The 15,766-nt window shown below is 41.0% G+C and overlaps 1 protein-coding gene across 6 annotated transcripts; it reads right to left on the minus strand.

Moving 5' to 3' along the window:
• Positions 1-290: 290 nt before the first annotated feature.
• VDAC3 (voltage dependent anion channel 3) lies at positions 291-15,056 on the minus strand. 6 transcript variants are annotated; one of them, XM_087875805.1, is made up of 11 exons: positions 13,051-13,134; positions 10,682-10,764; positions 7,924-8,041; positions 7,108-7,179; positions 6,508-6,557; positions 4,864-5,016; positions 3,984-4,036; positions 3,323-3,550; positions 2,325-2,475; positions 1,272-1,329; positions 291-846 (listed from the first exon to the last, which is right to left on the minus strand). In XM_087875805.1, the coding sequence occupies exons 3-11, from the start codon at positions 7,949-7,951 to the stop codon at positions 755-757; spliced, it is 885 nt and encodes a 294-aa protein (XP_087731931.1). In that variant the 5' UTR covers positions 7,952-8,041; positions 10,682-10,764; positions 13,051-13,134; the 3' UTR covers positions 291-754. The 6 variants fall into 6 exon arrangements, with proteins under 6 accessions (XP_087731931.1, XP_087731928.1, XP_060539514.1 ...); XM_087875802.1 differs by having other exon boundaries at positions 13,024-13,134; XM_060683531.2 differs by lacking the exons at positions 10,682-10,764; positions 13,051-13,134 and adding an exon at positions 14,834-15,056.
• Between the last annotated feature and the right edge of the window lie 710 nt (positions 15,057-15,766).

Below are 15,766 nucleotides of genomic sequence, written 5' to 3' on the forward strand. Positions count from 1 at the left end.
ATGGTGGATGCTGCTATTCAGCATGTCTTCCTCCAGTGGTGAAGAAAAGGTCATTTAACTTGTTACTACCACTATATTTATTCTCTATCAAGTGCTATATAAAAGAATCTAGTTTTTCTACTCGAGAGAGAGCAGCAGTTTTAAAAAAAAAATTCCTTTGGCAGCAAATCTGTGTGAGTTACAGAAATGTCACGCAATCCCCCTCCAACAATTATTTTCCTATCTTGGCTGGTTTGGTCCCAAACGGAGAAGATTTAGGATTTTAAAAGTAGCATTAATCAAACAAAGGATTGGGTTCCAAATGTGATTTCATTTATTTCCATTTTGATGCAAAACCAAAGCTTTCACTACAGCACAGAGACCAGTTTTACAAAAGGTCGTGAAATGTCGGACATGCACGATGTGATGAAGTAACACAGAAGGATGGGAAGTGGGAGATTCTTCCTTTAACCAGATGCTATGCTGTCTTCCAAGGAACACTTTTAAAATAACTGAAGAACTGAACTGAAATGTAGCATTACAACTTCCATGTAACATTACAACCATTACAACTTCCATGCATTCCTTCAAGTATTGCCCTTCATTAGGTTGCACTCTCCAGACTTCAGTGTTGGGGGGTTACAACAATTCTTTGGAAGAATATCAAGTTCACGCTTTTTGAAGTTTCACAGAAGAGTTTAAGGCCAGAACATGTGGGGTTTTATTTTCTCCTTCATCTTCCAAATAAAGATCTAATACTTCATCAATACCTACATTAAGCTTCCAGCTCAAATCCCAGACCGATTTTATGGCCGCCGGTGCTGAAATTCTTGCCATCGATCAAAGTTGAGAGAGTCAACTTCACACCTGATAGAAAGATGACATTGTTAGAGAATGAGAAACAGCAGAATTAGAGAATAAAGGGGGGAAAAAATTAACAGGCAGGAGGAGAAAGGGTGGGAAAGTTGAAGCACAGAATGCCAGGTCTGAAGATTCTTAAGTTTTTGTTCAAGCCACTTTCCGTTTGCTGGAGAGTTTCGCCATGAGAAACTCGCTACCTTCCCTTCATTTGACCTTCAGCTCTTAGGACCGGATTCTCTCTTGGCATGGTTGTTACAACACGTACTATTCTTGGCCGGATTTGTCTACTCCACTCCTGTGATCCACATGGAATCCCACTGAGCTATTCTGAATGACAGCTGAGATTGCCTGCAGGCTTCCAAGCCGACGATCACAATCGCGAGAAGCTTTGTACAACTATTATTAAAATGAAAAGCAGATCATTAACGTACCAGGTCGGAGAGTCTGAGTGTAACCAAGTCCAATGAGGCTGGCATTATTCACTTTGGCCTAAAAAGAAAGGAAAAAAAAAGTGTAGCGCATAAGTAACACGTGGGTTCCTTCCTAGGATAAGCATTTACGCATATATCTTGAACGCGGAAGTTTGAGAACGAGAGCTAATAACTTACAGATAAGGAAAAGCTAGTAACAATTGCCCATAAAAAGGATTCTCCTTCACTGACCTTGGATAAAAGAACAGTTCCTAAACCATAGATAGAAATCTTGCTGTTCTTATATATGAAATATATGAATATATGAAATATATCTTATATATGAAACTACTGGGAAATAACTAAGGGATTTTCTTTCAGTCTAGAGGCCATAAATTAATTGATTGCCCACATTCATTGGTAAATAACTAAAGATATGTTAGAGGTTAGAGATAATAAGATTGCAATTTTTTTTTCCTACTCAAGTTCCTAGATCCTCTGAAGTCTATCCATGAATCCTAGGTTAAGGACACTTCGCTTAAGGCTACCATCAGCAAATGATCATATTCACAAACGTATTTGTAAACTAGCAGCATTCACTGAAACATACAAAACAGTTCCAAAAGAAGGTCCCAAAAGGAAAGTTTGATATTAGTGTTTCCCATCATGGTAACAAACTTAATTAAAAATGTTCTATGTTCCATATTCTAAAACTAAGAAGTAGCAAAAACGGGTGCAACACATTCAGAGAGGAGGTTCAGAAATTTTGCTAAATGACGGTTTAGTGAGATGCAAATAGTCTGTGCTTGCCCTCAAATTCTGCTGTTCAATGTCACATCATCCAAACTTAGCAATGGCTAACAAGCCAACCTCAAATCATAGTCCCTGAAGCTGGCTTAAACTGAAATTAACCACAGCTATGGCAGATTCAGAAAAATCATTAACCAACAAGGAGTTTCCAAACTTCTAAGTAAATAGGAGGAAGAGAGAAGGGAGAGAAAGAATATGACATCCAAACGACTCCATTAACCAACGCATAGTTGCAATATTCTAGAAAACTGGCAAAGTTCTTACCGAGACTGAGGCTTTATCATCCAGCTGGTATTTGGAGGCAATGCCAAACCGAGTGTTATTACTACCGGCAGTCCAAGCAAGACTTACAGCTGTTTCAACCTTGTCATTAACCTTCTGGTAGATTGAGCCACCAAATTCAGCGCCATCGTTCCTGTTGGCAGCAAATCAGAAGAAATTCCATTTCTGCCCTTAAAAAGAATTCTACCTCGATTCAAACCCACCACCAACAACAACACACACACAATCACACCTTTTGCTTTCCCCTGTTCTCCTTGAGTAAACAGACTGACAAGTGTTTGAATAATCCAATTGAATAATTTTCCTCTGGCCTTGGCATTCTTTGAATGCATCCATCACTTCAGAGCGAGGTGATGTACAAAGATTCCTCAAGAACAGCCGGAATTGAAAAGGTTACAAAAATATGGATTTCTCCCAGCTGTACCAGGCGATGGAGCAAGCGCGTAAAGTTAAAAATCACTTATCAATTGGCGAAATCAGAAGTTTGCTTGCACTTTTTCCAACTAACATGCTTTATTCAAAGACCTGAGCGCTTTCATCAGATCCTTCCAAATTCCTGGGTTTTTTTGTGGTGGTTGTTTTTTTGCCACAGCTTTCTTCCTACAATCTTTGTAAAAGTCACAGTGTAGATACAGGGAAGAAGAACCAGGCAGAAATATAAACGAGGAGTCCAAATTCTTCAGGATGGACATGACTACAACCAGCCAGTCGGCTGTGTCTGCACTCTGACACTTCAGCTCTTCTCAAAATGTAGGACCTGCTAAATAAAAAGCTTACCAGCTGCTTCTCTACCAAAATCTCAACTGATAAGTAGGAGAGAAACCTTATTTCAGGTACAGCGAGACTTCATTTAGTCTGAAGTCTTCACTCCTCCTCGCCTCCCCCACTATCAAGGACAGGCAACTGTTCAACTGTAATAGTTTATCTCACTCACACACATTCAGCCCCCGCCCACCCCTCGTCCTTCAATCAGTACTTACACATTTGTATGCAGCTGGAAATCTGCTGCCTTGTAACCCAAGGCAAAATTATTCTGTGAAAGTTTGGATTTAGCTGTGTCAAAAGCCATCTGATAGCCAGCCAGCCAACCATCATAGCCCAAAACAGCCCAGCCATGAACGGTTGGTCCGGAGAGATCGATGTCAACGTTACAACCTAAATTTATATATTCTCGTTTGTAAGAGGTCTTCAACTTCCCACTTTTCTTCCTGGCAAAGGGGAGGTGGAGGAGGAGAAGAAGAAGAAAAAGAAGAGAAAAATTCGGGTCAGGCTGTCTTAGTATATAGCAGAGACTATGTTTTATTGACATTTTCTACTACATTTGAAGGATCAGAGCTCGGCCAACTCAATGTTATGAAAACAGTCAGCAACCAAGTCCCTGCAATAGTTAGGAGGTATCGATGGGATCCCCAAATTGTATTTTGTTGACATGTTAAAGGCATGTTACATACGTGTAGAAGGACAAGCATTTTCTATTAACAACTGATCTCCCACAGCCTCCTGGTCATTTTCCAAAAGTGCCTGGGTGGTTCCAGGAGAGACAGGGTGTCCTCATGGATTTAGAAAAGCGGTCTGGATGTTAATACCACATCCTACGCGGGAAGGGATGTAACGCAAGAGGCCTTTGAGAGGAATACTTACCCTGTATTTGGTACAAACATGGTTTCAAGACTTAACTTCATTCCCTCAGCCAACTGCAGTGAAAAAAAAGGAAATGAATACATTGGTTCTTTCTCCCCATAATATGGGTTACATTTTTTGGGTCCCGTTTTTGGATCCTCTACTTAACATTTCTTGTTCTCTCAGTAAATCACAGTAGAATTGTAACACAGAGAAATGAAAGAACTGCTGTAATGGTGTCCTAAAAGCTGCGTTTTAATTTTACGGACAAGGCACAGTTCTCATTTACCATTATAGCATGAAGCTCCTGGATTATTGGAAACTGAGAATTTGTCCTTCAATCACCTAAGCAGCATTGCTATGTACATACACTAAATGACGTCGTTCTTCAGTTACCAGAAGGATAACTGCAAGTCAGAAGAATGCAGAACATCTTAAAATCTCCCCAAAATTAGGACTCGTGGAATTCACTATTTTCTCAGTTTTTTCACTCAGAACTCCTCTTCCTAATCTTTAGATACTAGGAGACAAATCCACCCGGTGCTTATCCTCAGGTTTTAATTCTCCAAGGATTTCCACAGATCTAGTGCTACCCATGCTCATTCATTATTTATTTACTAATCAAATTTACACCCTGCTGCTCACAAAATAGGAAAATACACTAACAGTATAAAACATAGCATAATGTTATTCTGATTGTTTTAAATTTTGTACAGATTAGTATGAAGATCTGATCCAGGAAAAATGTGGGAGAAAATGATTTTTTAAAAAACGTTTATAATACACAAAATCTATTTTATTCTGGACTGTGCACAGAATAAATTAGGTGCAATTAATGGTACTAACTGTATTGATTTCTCCCAATACAAGAAATGTCATAGCCTAAATTCCCCATTCTTACCTTATCTTCCATGGTGAGCTCTGTGCCTAAGGTGTTGTCGGTATTCCATTTCTGAGTGAATGTAAGTCCATAATCCTTAAATTTATACTTAGTCTCAAGGTTGCCTGAGGCTTTGCCTGTGTCTGTGTTGGAAGAGCCACTAGTAGTAAATTCCTGCAAATAAATTACATTTATCTTAAGTTGCAAAGAGTTGGGCTTTTAACATGCAATGTTGACAAATTATACAATCTCCATCTATAACAGGGGTGTCCAATCTTGGCAACTTTAAAGACTTGTGACTTCAATTCTCAGAATTCCCCAACCAGCCATGCTAACTAACCCTTGCCAAGGTTAGACGCCCCTGATCTACAACATGATCTACACTTCCCGTGCAGCGTTATAAATGTAATCTACTGGATTTCAGGACCTTATCAAGATATATTTCTCCTGTCTGAGGTCTTATAATTCAGTGGTGTCATGACACCGATAAAATTATACCTTTCCATACTACTACTGATCTATTAATATTGATAGTCTATTAATTCAGCGTCAAGCTTTCCCGATTCTTTTCATTCTGGAACAGAAAAAATGCTGCCCCTATTTTAATAAAACAGAATGTACTTAAAACTATCATACATTAGTTAATTACACTTAAAATCAAATATGAGACAGAAGAAATAAATCCCATTATTCCAGGTTAATATATCTTAAGTGTTGCAAAGATGGAGAGGGGGTTCAGCCCTTCTGGTGGTTGGCCAAAGCCATACAGAGCTACTGGGAGAAATCATCTTTCACTCCCCACCACCCAGACAAATTTCAAAAACGGAACTCCCCGCTAGAAATTCCACACTGGTATAGATGGATGCCAATTAAAAAAAAAAAACCTCTGCCAGAAAGTATGCAACCTTTACAATTAATCTGATCAGGGTTTACACCCTTAGACTGCTTTTAATAGTCAAGCCCAATTCAAGAATTAGTGAGAATTTCTAAGCAGGTGAAGAATTTACACTGGGTTGGGGAATGGTGCATGGGATAAAATATGAATGACTATTTTATGCCAATTTCTCATTCTTTGGACAGTTCTGATATAAATGGTTCTTCTTAATAATGCAACACTTAAAGCCTGTTTATCACATTTTTTAAACTCGGAATGGCTTAAGAGACGGACTGGATCACAGTCTAAATAAATAAACCTTAACAAAAAGCATATAGAAGAGAATATAGTGTATTCTTACCAGCTAATTACACATCCAAAAACAGTGTTGCATGAAAAAAGGGGGAAAAATTAAATTAGCACTGTTAATTCATCAGTAAAATTTGATTAATCCTATATATTACCATTTATACCTGGATTTCCAATTATATCAATCATATTATATATTCAATTATTTATCTCTCTTGCTATAATTGTTCCGAGTATAGCAGAGAAATGCACGATAAAATTGCCATCAATCAAAATCTTTCTTTGCCAGTTACTAAAACCACACTCCAAATTATTAAGTTCTGAAAAAGTCAAATTACAAAACAGTGACAGGCAGGTAAGATTTGGGGATTCTAAAAAAGGAATATTTGTAGGCGCTACTTCTTTAGTGTTACACAGATTTTCCTAGATGTTTCACAAAGCCTTTTTTGTTATCTAAATTATTTAATAAAGTCACTGCTTACCACTCCGCTGGAAGACTTGGTCTTCAAATCTAACTTGACCATTCCAAACCCTAAAATTAAAATACATACCAGAATCAATGATGTGATAAACAACATATATTTGTCTGAAATAGTTACAGACAAAGGCAACATGACCATGTCACTTAGTAACAGCAATTCCAGTTGTTTGCCTGATGCTGTCATGCCCTTCTGAAGTTCTTACCATGCTCAGGAAAAATCTAGAAGTTTATCTGCCCCCTCAGAAACGCTTGAAATAAGTAAAAGTTAACCATTCTCAGAAACGGAATTGTTAATAATTGTAGGTTTTTCCAAAATTATGACATCTGAAAAAATATCAATTTTATTTATTAATTGCTGAGCTCTGCTATTACATTCCCTTTATGTCTCACAATTACTGAAGTCTAGAAAAATACATTTTTAAAATGTTTGAGTCCCGAGCACTGCAATAAATCTTGCAAGTTTAATATTATCCAACATTTTTAAGTCACCTGCAAAGATGATTTCCCTAAGAGATAAGTAGTACCAGAGTATAATTTTTCTAGACGGCCAGTCTAAGATTGAGGTGAAAAGAACAAAATTGGGTTTGTGGGCATTACTCACCATATCCTTTGTTGAATACATCCCTAGCAGATTTCCCCAGGTCACAATAAGCTGGTGGAATATTCATGGGGTCTACAAAAAGCACGATTACAACGGATTTAGAAATAACTCAAGCACACACATAGACACAACTTCAGTAGCGGTTCAGAATTCTTTATATATCACAAGTGATGACATTCTGACAGTCTATTCGCAAACCTTCAGGGATACAAGGCTTGTGAAAAATGCTGTCTGTTGAAAAACACAACTCCCAACAATTGGATTAGACTCCAGCAATACATTTCTCCCAAGGCAACCGCCCTCCCTTAGACATCCTTCCAACAATAACATTATGACTCGTTTCAAGAATTCTCCATTCCTGCCCATCCTTCACGTATTTTTAATCCCAACTTTTTTGAATCCTCAACAAGAAATTTCCAGGCCTGTGGGAAGCCAGAAGTTGGAAAGTGAGTTGAAGTTCAACAGGGTATCTTATTTCTTTGAGAGGAAATGTTGCTTCCTTCCTGATTTTGGACCCTGGGGCCTGTCTCTTTATATGAATAAATTAGTGCTAAATCGGCTGCTGACTTTGCCTTGTTTTTCCACTCGACAAGAATTTTAGTCTTGCCAGACATGGTTTCTAATATGGCCCCTCAGAAGACAAGCAAGAACTCCTTGTAAACGATAAAAGGCAAGATCAAAGCAGTAACTTTCTTATTAACATACATCATCCCAGGACTCTTGGTTTCTAATTATTTACTTGAAACGTTTGAACGTCTCTAAGAATACACATGTATATGTAGACAATTATAGAGCAAGAGCGAGAAAGAGACCTACCTGACACTCTAGGGGGACAGGCGAACATGGTTGCAGACTCTGTATTTCACAGCTTAGCCCCTAAATCATTTACTTCTCACTGTGAATCTACAGAAGGACTCGCCTCTTTTAAGTTTACCTGTCAAGTATGGAAGAGAGGGAAAAAGTGTTATCATTAGAACATAATAACTAGCACTTGTAGCGAAAGACCTGCAATATGAAATATTTTTTTACTCAAACATAATCCAAGTTTACCTTTATATAAAACTAAACATACTGTACATTTAATATTCTCAAAATTCTGAACCCCTAATCCTGAATGTAATTTCTTTGATGTACAGTTAGAATATTGTTCCAATAAAGAGGATCTAATGCATTCCTAGGCCAGGATCATATACCTGATACAGCAATATATTTAATATCAAGGAAATTCAAATCTCAGTTTTATTAGATCTGGTGTGACTCTAAATCAGTTTCCATTTCTCAGACTAAACATATGTCACATAATTCTTTTGGCATCCCTACCTTTTAGGTCCCAATAAGTTGAAAACATTTCTTGAAGAGTTTTGATTAACCTCAAAATACATTTGAGTGTGCCAGCAACGTATCAATTCAAAATATTATTTTCAGTGACACCAACTTCTATATAATTTGTTGACCAGGTATTCCAGTTTCTCTGAAAAATGCATATTTACCTAAATTTGGATTATTAATTTCAACCCACATTCTATCGGAAAGATTCTGGATGTGAAAAGTGACAAACACTACTGGCTTTATCCTAAATAAAATTCCAAAGAGTAAGCACCCCCCCCTCCAAATATATTAGAAGCCATCATGGACAATCTGCGTGGAGAGCAGTCTCACGTAAAATATGCCATTTATTTATTTAATCAAATGTATATGACCACTTATCTCACCCAAAGTGACTCTGAGTGGCGTACAATAAAGCCAATGATTTACCCATATTGTAAAATCAACTAAAACGATTACATTACTTATTAAAACCAAGTTCATGAGAGGTTTAAAATCAGAATGTTACATGTTGTGTGGTCTCCCTGCTGTCTAAGGCATCCCCAGGCCTGATGAAGAAACCATGTTCTGAGAGCTTGATCCAACTATCTAAAGGAACATTCTAAGTGTTCCAATAATAGTGTGACCTGGAAGTGTTCCACTTCTGGAACATCTAGGCGGGTCCAGTTTGAAGTCAGGCCATTACTGGACACTTGGAAGGGGCTTGTTTTTTGATGTAACCATCTGTTCCGGAGTCAGGACAGTGTGATAGAAAATTTTGCATATTTCTAAGCACGAGATTGTGTGCATTTGAGGGATGCACATGTACAATAAGAAAGTACTCCAACGTTGAGGGGGGGAGGGGGTTTCCTAAAATGTATTCAAAAAATGTAAAAGCATCACAGGTGCCTGCTTCCTCCAGAATATACTTTCCATCTGAATGGTGGCATATAGGATGCTACTGGGACATTTCTTGAGCAGGTTTTTTTTCTTTAAAAAAATAAAAAGTCGCACTCGTTTTAATAGACTTGTTGAGAATTTGTAAGCAAAGAAATCTGCTTTTTTGGACTGACCATCAGACTATTGATAGGATACAACTCTGCGTAAGCGAAGAACAGATAAATCAGCAAAGACAGCACACTCGCATTCAATAATCCCATCGGTTCCTAACCTTACCATTTACTATTCTCTGCAAATTAATGATTCCCCAAACTGGCAGACATCTTTAAAAAAAACAGAGATTCAGACTAAGCCTTTCCATTCTTTGCATTAATTCTTGTCACAATAAATGATTCCCAAAATATTCATTGCTCAGCAAAAAGTATGTAGAAATATTCTACTTTTGTGTCTATGACATGCACATCTTCTGCTATTTAGTTCTTATAATCCTTTTTCAGTTCTAACAGAACAGAATAACAGAGTTGGAAGGGAGCTTGTAGGTCATCTAGTCCAACCCCTCGCCCAAGCAGGAGACTCTACACCATTTCTGACAGATGGCAGTCCAGTCTCTTCTTGAAAGCTTCCAGTGATGAAGCTCCTCCTGTTCTCATTCATACCAAATGATGCTTAGATAAAAGTCACTTTACAAAAAAAAAGATAGGACCAAGAATATCTTGTGTACAGACTGAGTGTAAGTATGGACAAGCTATTATCTCTCTCTCCCTCCTCTCTCCTTCCCCCCCTCCCGCTCAAATCACTTCCTGTATCTAGCCATGTTGATCTGGAATGATCACCTACTCACGATTAGGAGAACATAAACATGATTTATTTTTTGGCTTGGCCAAGAAATCTGACTTAGGAGAGGGGAACAAATGACTAATGCAATTTCCAGAGTTAGAATCTACACTATTACAAAAATGCACCAGTTTCAACTACCATTCAATCTGTATCATTTCTCAAGTGAAAAAAAAAATCACTTTCTAATAAAAATAGACTGTGTTGCTAATTCTTTACTTCAAAGACACAATTCAGGAAACTCACAATCTTGGGGAAAGGTTTGGAGGGGGAACATCCTCCATTTTGAATTCAAAGGATCGGTTTCTAATTTATACAAGTTACGCTGCTTGTCTCATTCATGGAGTTTTGGCAAAGGGCATTTCAAATAATAGCCCACTCCATTTTTTCCCCTGCGCGTGCTTACTTTGTCTGAATAGCTTCTACTCAGATTGCTTGCTAGTAGGGAAAACATGAGCTTTGTGTAAGAAAGCAAAATTCACTCTTGCACTGATGCTGTGCTCAATTGAAACTATACCACGTAGCTCAGTCTTACCAGATGTTGGTTCATGGTATGAACTACAAGATCAGCACCTTACTGACTTTCAACAGCAGTGCCTGCCACAAGCTTAGGTGCTTCTGTGAATGACAACATTATAAGGTGAGCTCAGAATGGAGTGCTCTTTCAGACTGGTACTTCAGCACAGCATTTCCACAAGAGGGTACCAAAAAATTCAAATTAAAATCCCTTGCAAAATTCATATCTGGTATTAATATGTACCTCGCCAAGTTGATGCATGGTAATCCCGCCAACTGCAAGCTATAGGAACTTTTAAACTAAGTTATGTCAACTCATCATACAATAGTTTTGAAAATAAACACTGGAATTGAGTTACTTCCTATTTTACCCTTAGGATAAAAGAATCTGCTTCCTCGAGGCACCAGTAAATTCCCTTTTTGAATTGATGTAACAAGTATGGGGGGAGTTTTAGCTCAATCTTCCCATAACATACTATAAATGAATCGTGGGCCAGATGTGTCATGTGATGACAACGTAACAACGTGAGTTTGATACCCCTGACTTAGATGAACCATAAAGTAGTGTAACCAAACCGGCAAATTTACACAACAGATACAAAAATGCAAACAAACGTATGCATATATATATATGTTCACACGACTCTAAAACAAGAATGTGTGTTGGTATTCCTAGATACAACCCATCTGCTGATTCACAATAGCCTCAGGTATTAAAGCTGAAGCACTTTATATTCATGGAACAATAAATCTTCAAATACAGTCTCACATAGGATTTAATAGAAGCCTTAGAATATAATGCAAGAGGTGAACTAGACAAAGGACTAGAACAGTTTTTTTGAATAGGTTGGGAATACAACTTTTCACCTTTTAGCCACTTTTTAAGTTTGTTTTTAAAAGATTAGAATACCAGTAGGTTTTATTTAAAAAAATCATTTGTGGATTGTGACATCATTGCCGACTTCACAGTACGTGTAATTCCCCATATGTGACCTAATTAGGGATAAGGGAGAAAGCATCATTGCATGGTCTAATTCATTCTTCATTTTCAAATTTTTGGGGGGGAATGAAGTTAAACATTTGACCAAACTGAGCAGAATGACATAAGATAGATCGGGGAGTACTTAGTTCTTGAGTTCCTGATAAAAAGGCAGAATATACATATGATAAATAAATAAATATCTCTATTCAACCAAAAAGCCCTTTATGGCCTGAACCTTCAAGATTTTAAAATGTGGTTTTGCCCCCCCAGCCCCACCCCAGGTGTTAAAACTAGAATGATGGATGAGACAATTTTTTGGGCGTGCATAATTGGGAGAGTCCTGGTTGTATGTTGTTTCTGGAGTTATGTTCTTGATCTTGTATGGCTTTTGATTGCAATATAGCATTATTTTCTTTGGGATTTTATTTGACGCATGCCACCAGAGTCATGAATCTATTTGGGTTGCTTTATGTTATGAATACATCCCACTCAAAGCTATTTTGAAGGATATAATTCAAATGTTACTACTTATACCACTTTCCCACTAAGTCCTATCATCCTCTTCAACCTGCTGCTTGAAGCAGAGGACAGACATTCTTCAAATGTTTTTATCTTACCCTATCCATCTGAAAGTTCAGATAAAAAAAATAAAATAAACCAAGCACAATCGGCCAATAATCATGCTAGATGAAGTCTGGGCAATAGCCCAATCCATCCAGATGGCACCAAGTTGGGCAATTCTACATAAAACTGAGTTGGATGGACAGACATCTGGCCTTTAAATCAGCTTCTTCAATTCTACATTTTAAAACTTAAGAGGCAATCAACATCCTTTCCATGGCTGTATTTATTATATTCTGCTACCTCACCTTTCTTGCCAAGAAGCCAAGTCACTATATTGGTCCTTCCAAGGTTGATCTGTACAGCCACCCTTGTCAGAAAGGCAAGATTCAATGGGTCTCTTGGCTATGCAAGGGTCTGATCCTCAATTTAGTCCAGGGGTCGGCAACCTTAAACACTCAAAGAGCCACAAAGTCCTAACCGGAAGCCCCTCATTCAATTCTGGAGCCGACCGGAAGTCCGGTTCCCCACCATAGAGTCTTCTCCTAGTGCAGCATCCTTTTTCCTCTACCTGTCCTAACCGAAAGCCCTATCAATTGTGGAGCTGACTGGCGACAGGGAGCCGCAGCAGAGGGATGAAAGAGCCACACACAGCTCCAGAGCCAATGGGTTGCCGACCCCGATCTAATCTCTCTGATTATGATCCGCATACGCCATCTCCCATTTCATTTTTAGCCCAAGCCTCTCCAACTTCTAAGCCAATATTATAACTAATCCTTTCCCACGTACGTCAGAACCGCAATTCCTAGCAAACACACCTGAAGGTTGGAAGGTTCGGAACCTACCCATCTTGCACAAAGATGACTTTGCTTCCTCCCTCCATGGCAGCCTATGCCTTCAACATACTAAACCAAACCCCAAGGTCAATCAACCAAAATGGCTCCTACCAAGCCAAAGTAAACAATGCCCATTGTGACCTCATGGAATATACACCAGTCTCACCCACTGCCCCTCAAGGTGAGGTGTCATGTGTTGAGTTTGGCTTAGCATCATGCTTTGTTCTGTTTTATTTGTTTGTATGTATCCGACTTTATTTTAACAAATAACTCAAGGTGGTGAACTTATCTAACACACCTTCCTATCGTGCTTTGTTTTATTTATTTATTTATATCTTTGTTTGCATCCTTTATTACCTTATCCTTTACATACCTTCCTACGGTATCATGCTTTGTTTTATTTATTTATTTATATCCCACTGTTTTTTTTACAAATAACTCAAGGCGGCACACCTAACACACCTTCCTACGGTATCATGCTTTGGTTATTTATTTACATCCCACTTTGTTATTTTTACAAATCACTCAAGGTGGGCAGAAGATCTACCCAACCCACCTCCCTCCCACCCAACTTGCCCCCCCCCCCCACATACACACACTTCAGTGCTGGTGGCCCAGCCAGCATCCTCTATATAACTGGACCCACTGGGGGAGGGGTGGGGGGTGGAGAGAGAGGTTTACTGGGAACCCCCGTCTCTTAACCTGCAGAGAGGCACCAAGTTGCTTGTAGGCTTAGCATGCGCGGGGGAGGGAAAAGGGAAAGGGAAGAGGGAGGGGGAGAGGAAAGGGAAAAGGAAAGGGGAGGGGGAGGGTAAAGGGAAAGGGGAGGGGAAGGGGAAAGGAAAGGGGTAAAAGGAAGGGGAAAAGGGAGAGGAAAGGGAAGGGGGAGGGGAAGGGGGAGAGGAAAGGGAAGGGGGAGGGGAGAGGGAAGGGGGAGGGGAGAGGGAAGGGGAATAGGAAAGGGAAAAGGGGAGGGGGAGGGGAAAGGGAAAGGGAAGAGGGAGGGGGAGAGGAAAGGGAAAAGGAAAGGGGAGGGGGAGGGTAAAGGGAAAGGGGAGGGGAAGGGGAAAGGAAAGGGGTAAAAGGAAGGGGAAAAGGGAGAGGAAAGGGAAGGGGTAGGGGAAGGGGGAGAGGAAAGGGAAGGGGGAGAGGAAAGGGAAGGGGGAGGGGAGAGGGAAGGGGAATAGGAAAGGGAAAAGGGGAGGGGGAGGGGAAAGGGAAAGGGGAGGGGAAGGGGAGAGGAAAGGGAAGGGGGAGGGGAGAGGGAAGGGGATAGGAAAGGGAAGGGGGAGGGGAGAGGGAAGGGGATAGGAAAGGGAAGGGGGAGGGTAAAAGGAAGGGGGAGGGGAAGGGGAAAGGGGAGGGGAAGGGAAAGGGGAGGGGGGTTGTTAAGGAAGGGGCTCATAGCGCATTCCCCGCTTTAGACCCGAGAAACGCCCCCCCCTCCCCACGCCTTTGCCCCTCATGACCCCCCCACACACACATCCCCTCACAACAGCTCCGACCTTCCCCCCAGAGAGCGGAGTAAACGGGTGCGCGGGATGCTCAAGCAGGGCCTTAACAAGAGACGAATGTAATTCATTACATTATAATATAAATCAATACAACCACAAGAGAGGAGCCTGTCCGCCCTCCCCCCTCCCCACGACCCCCCACAGAGCCCTCAGCGCCCCTCCCCCTCCCCCGAGGCCTCCGCCTCCCCCACCCTCTGTGAGGGGAAGGGGGAGGGGAAAGAACCGGCTCTCTCTCTCTCCCCCGCCCGCAAGCCGCCTCACTCGCCCACCGGCCGCACCTCAGGGGCGCCTCTTCCGCCGCCTCAGCCGCCCGACCGTCCCTCCTTGTCAAAAAGCTGAAGGTCTCTCTCTCTCTCCCTTCGTTTCCGCGCACTGCGCAGGCGCAACGCTCGAGGCCTCCCCGGCTTTGGCCACGCCCTTTGGCCGAACGCGGCTTGCGGAGGGGCGCAGGCGCGTCGGCCGGTCGGTCTCGCGCCGGTTCTTGCGCAGAGCCCGACCCCCCCTTTTTTTTTATTTAACTCCGCGCACGCGCGCTAGGGCCTCTCCACGGTTTCAAACTTCAAACGGAGCGTTTCCTCGGCTTGTTTTAATGGGGGGCGTAGGAATGATTTTCCCCATAATTAGCAATTAGCCCTTAAGACTTTTTTATAATACCGCTTCGAAAGGCCTCTCTGAGCGGTTTACCCGCAGCCTATGGGACCCCAACAGTCTCAATCTGGGTCCTCAATAATTGCTTGGTCTGCTTCTTCAAATGAAGAGATTAGCAGAGTCGGAAGGGATCCCTGAGGTCATCTAGTCCAACCCCCGGGCCCAAGCAGACCCCACACCATTTTTTGACCGAGGGCAGCCCGGTCTCTTCTTGAAAGCTTCCATGGGTTGATTGCTCTCACTGTCAGAAAATTCCTCCTTATTTCCAGGTTGAATCTCTCCTTGATCAGTTTCCATCCATTGTTCCTTGTCTGGCCTTTGGAAAATAGCTTGACCCCCTTCCTCTCTGGGGCAGCCCCTCAAATATTGGAAGACTGCTCTCCTGTCTCCCCTGGTCCTTCTCTTCACTAGACTGGCCATGCCCAGTTCCTGCAACCGTTCATACAATGTATGTTTTAGTCTCCAGGCCTTTGATCATTTTAGACATTCAGATTAACAGAGTTGGAAGGGACCTTGTAGGTCATCTAGTCCAACCCCCCACCCAAGCAGGAGACCCTACACCA

This window comes from Pantherophis guttatus, chromosome 9 (genome assembly GCF_059756535.1).
Source record: "Pantherophis guttatus breed Tessera chromosome 9, ASM5975653v1, whole genome shotgun sequence".
Classification (NCBI taxonomy): Eukaryota; Metazoa; Chordata; class Lepidosauria; order Squamata; family Colubridae; genus Pantherophis; species Pantherophis guttatus.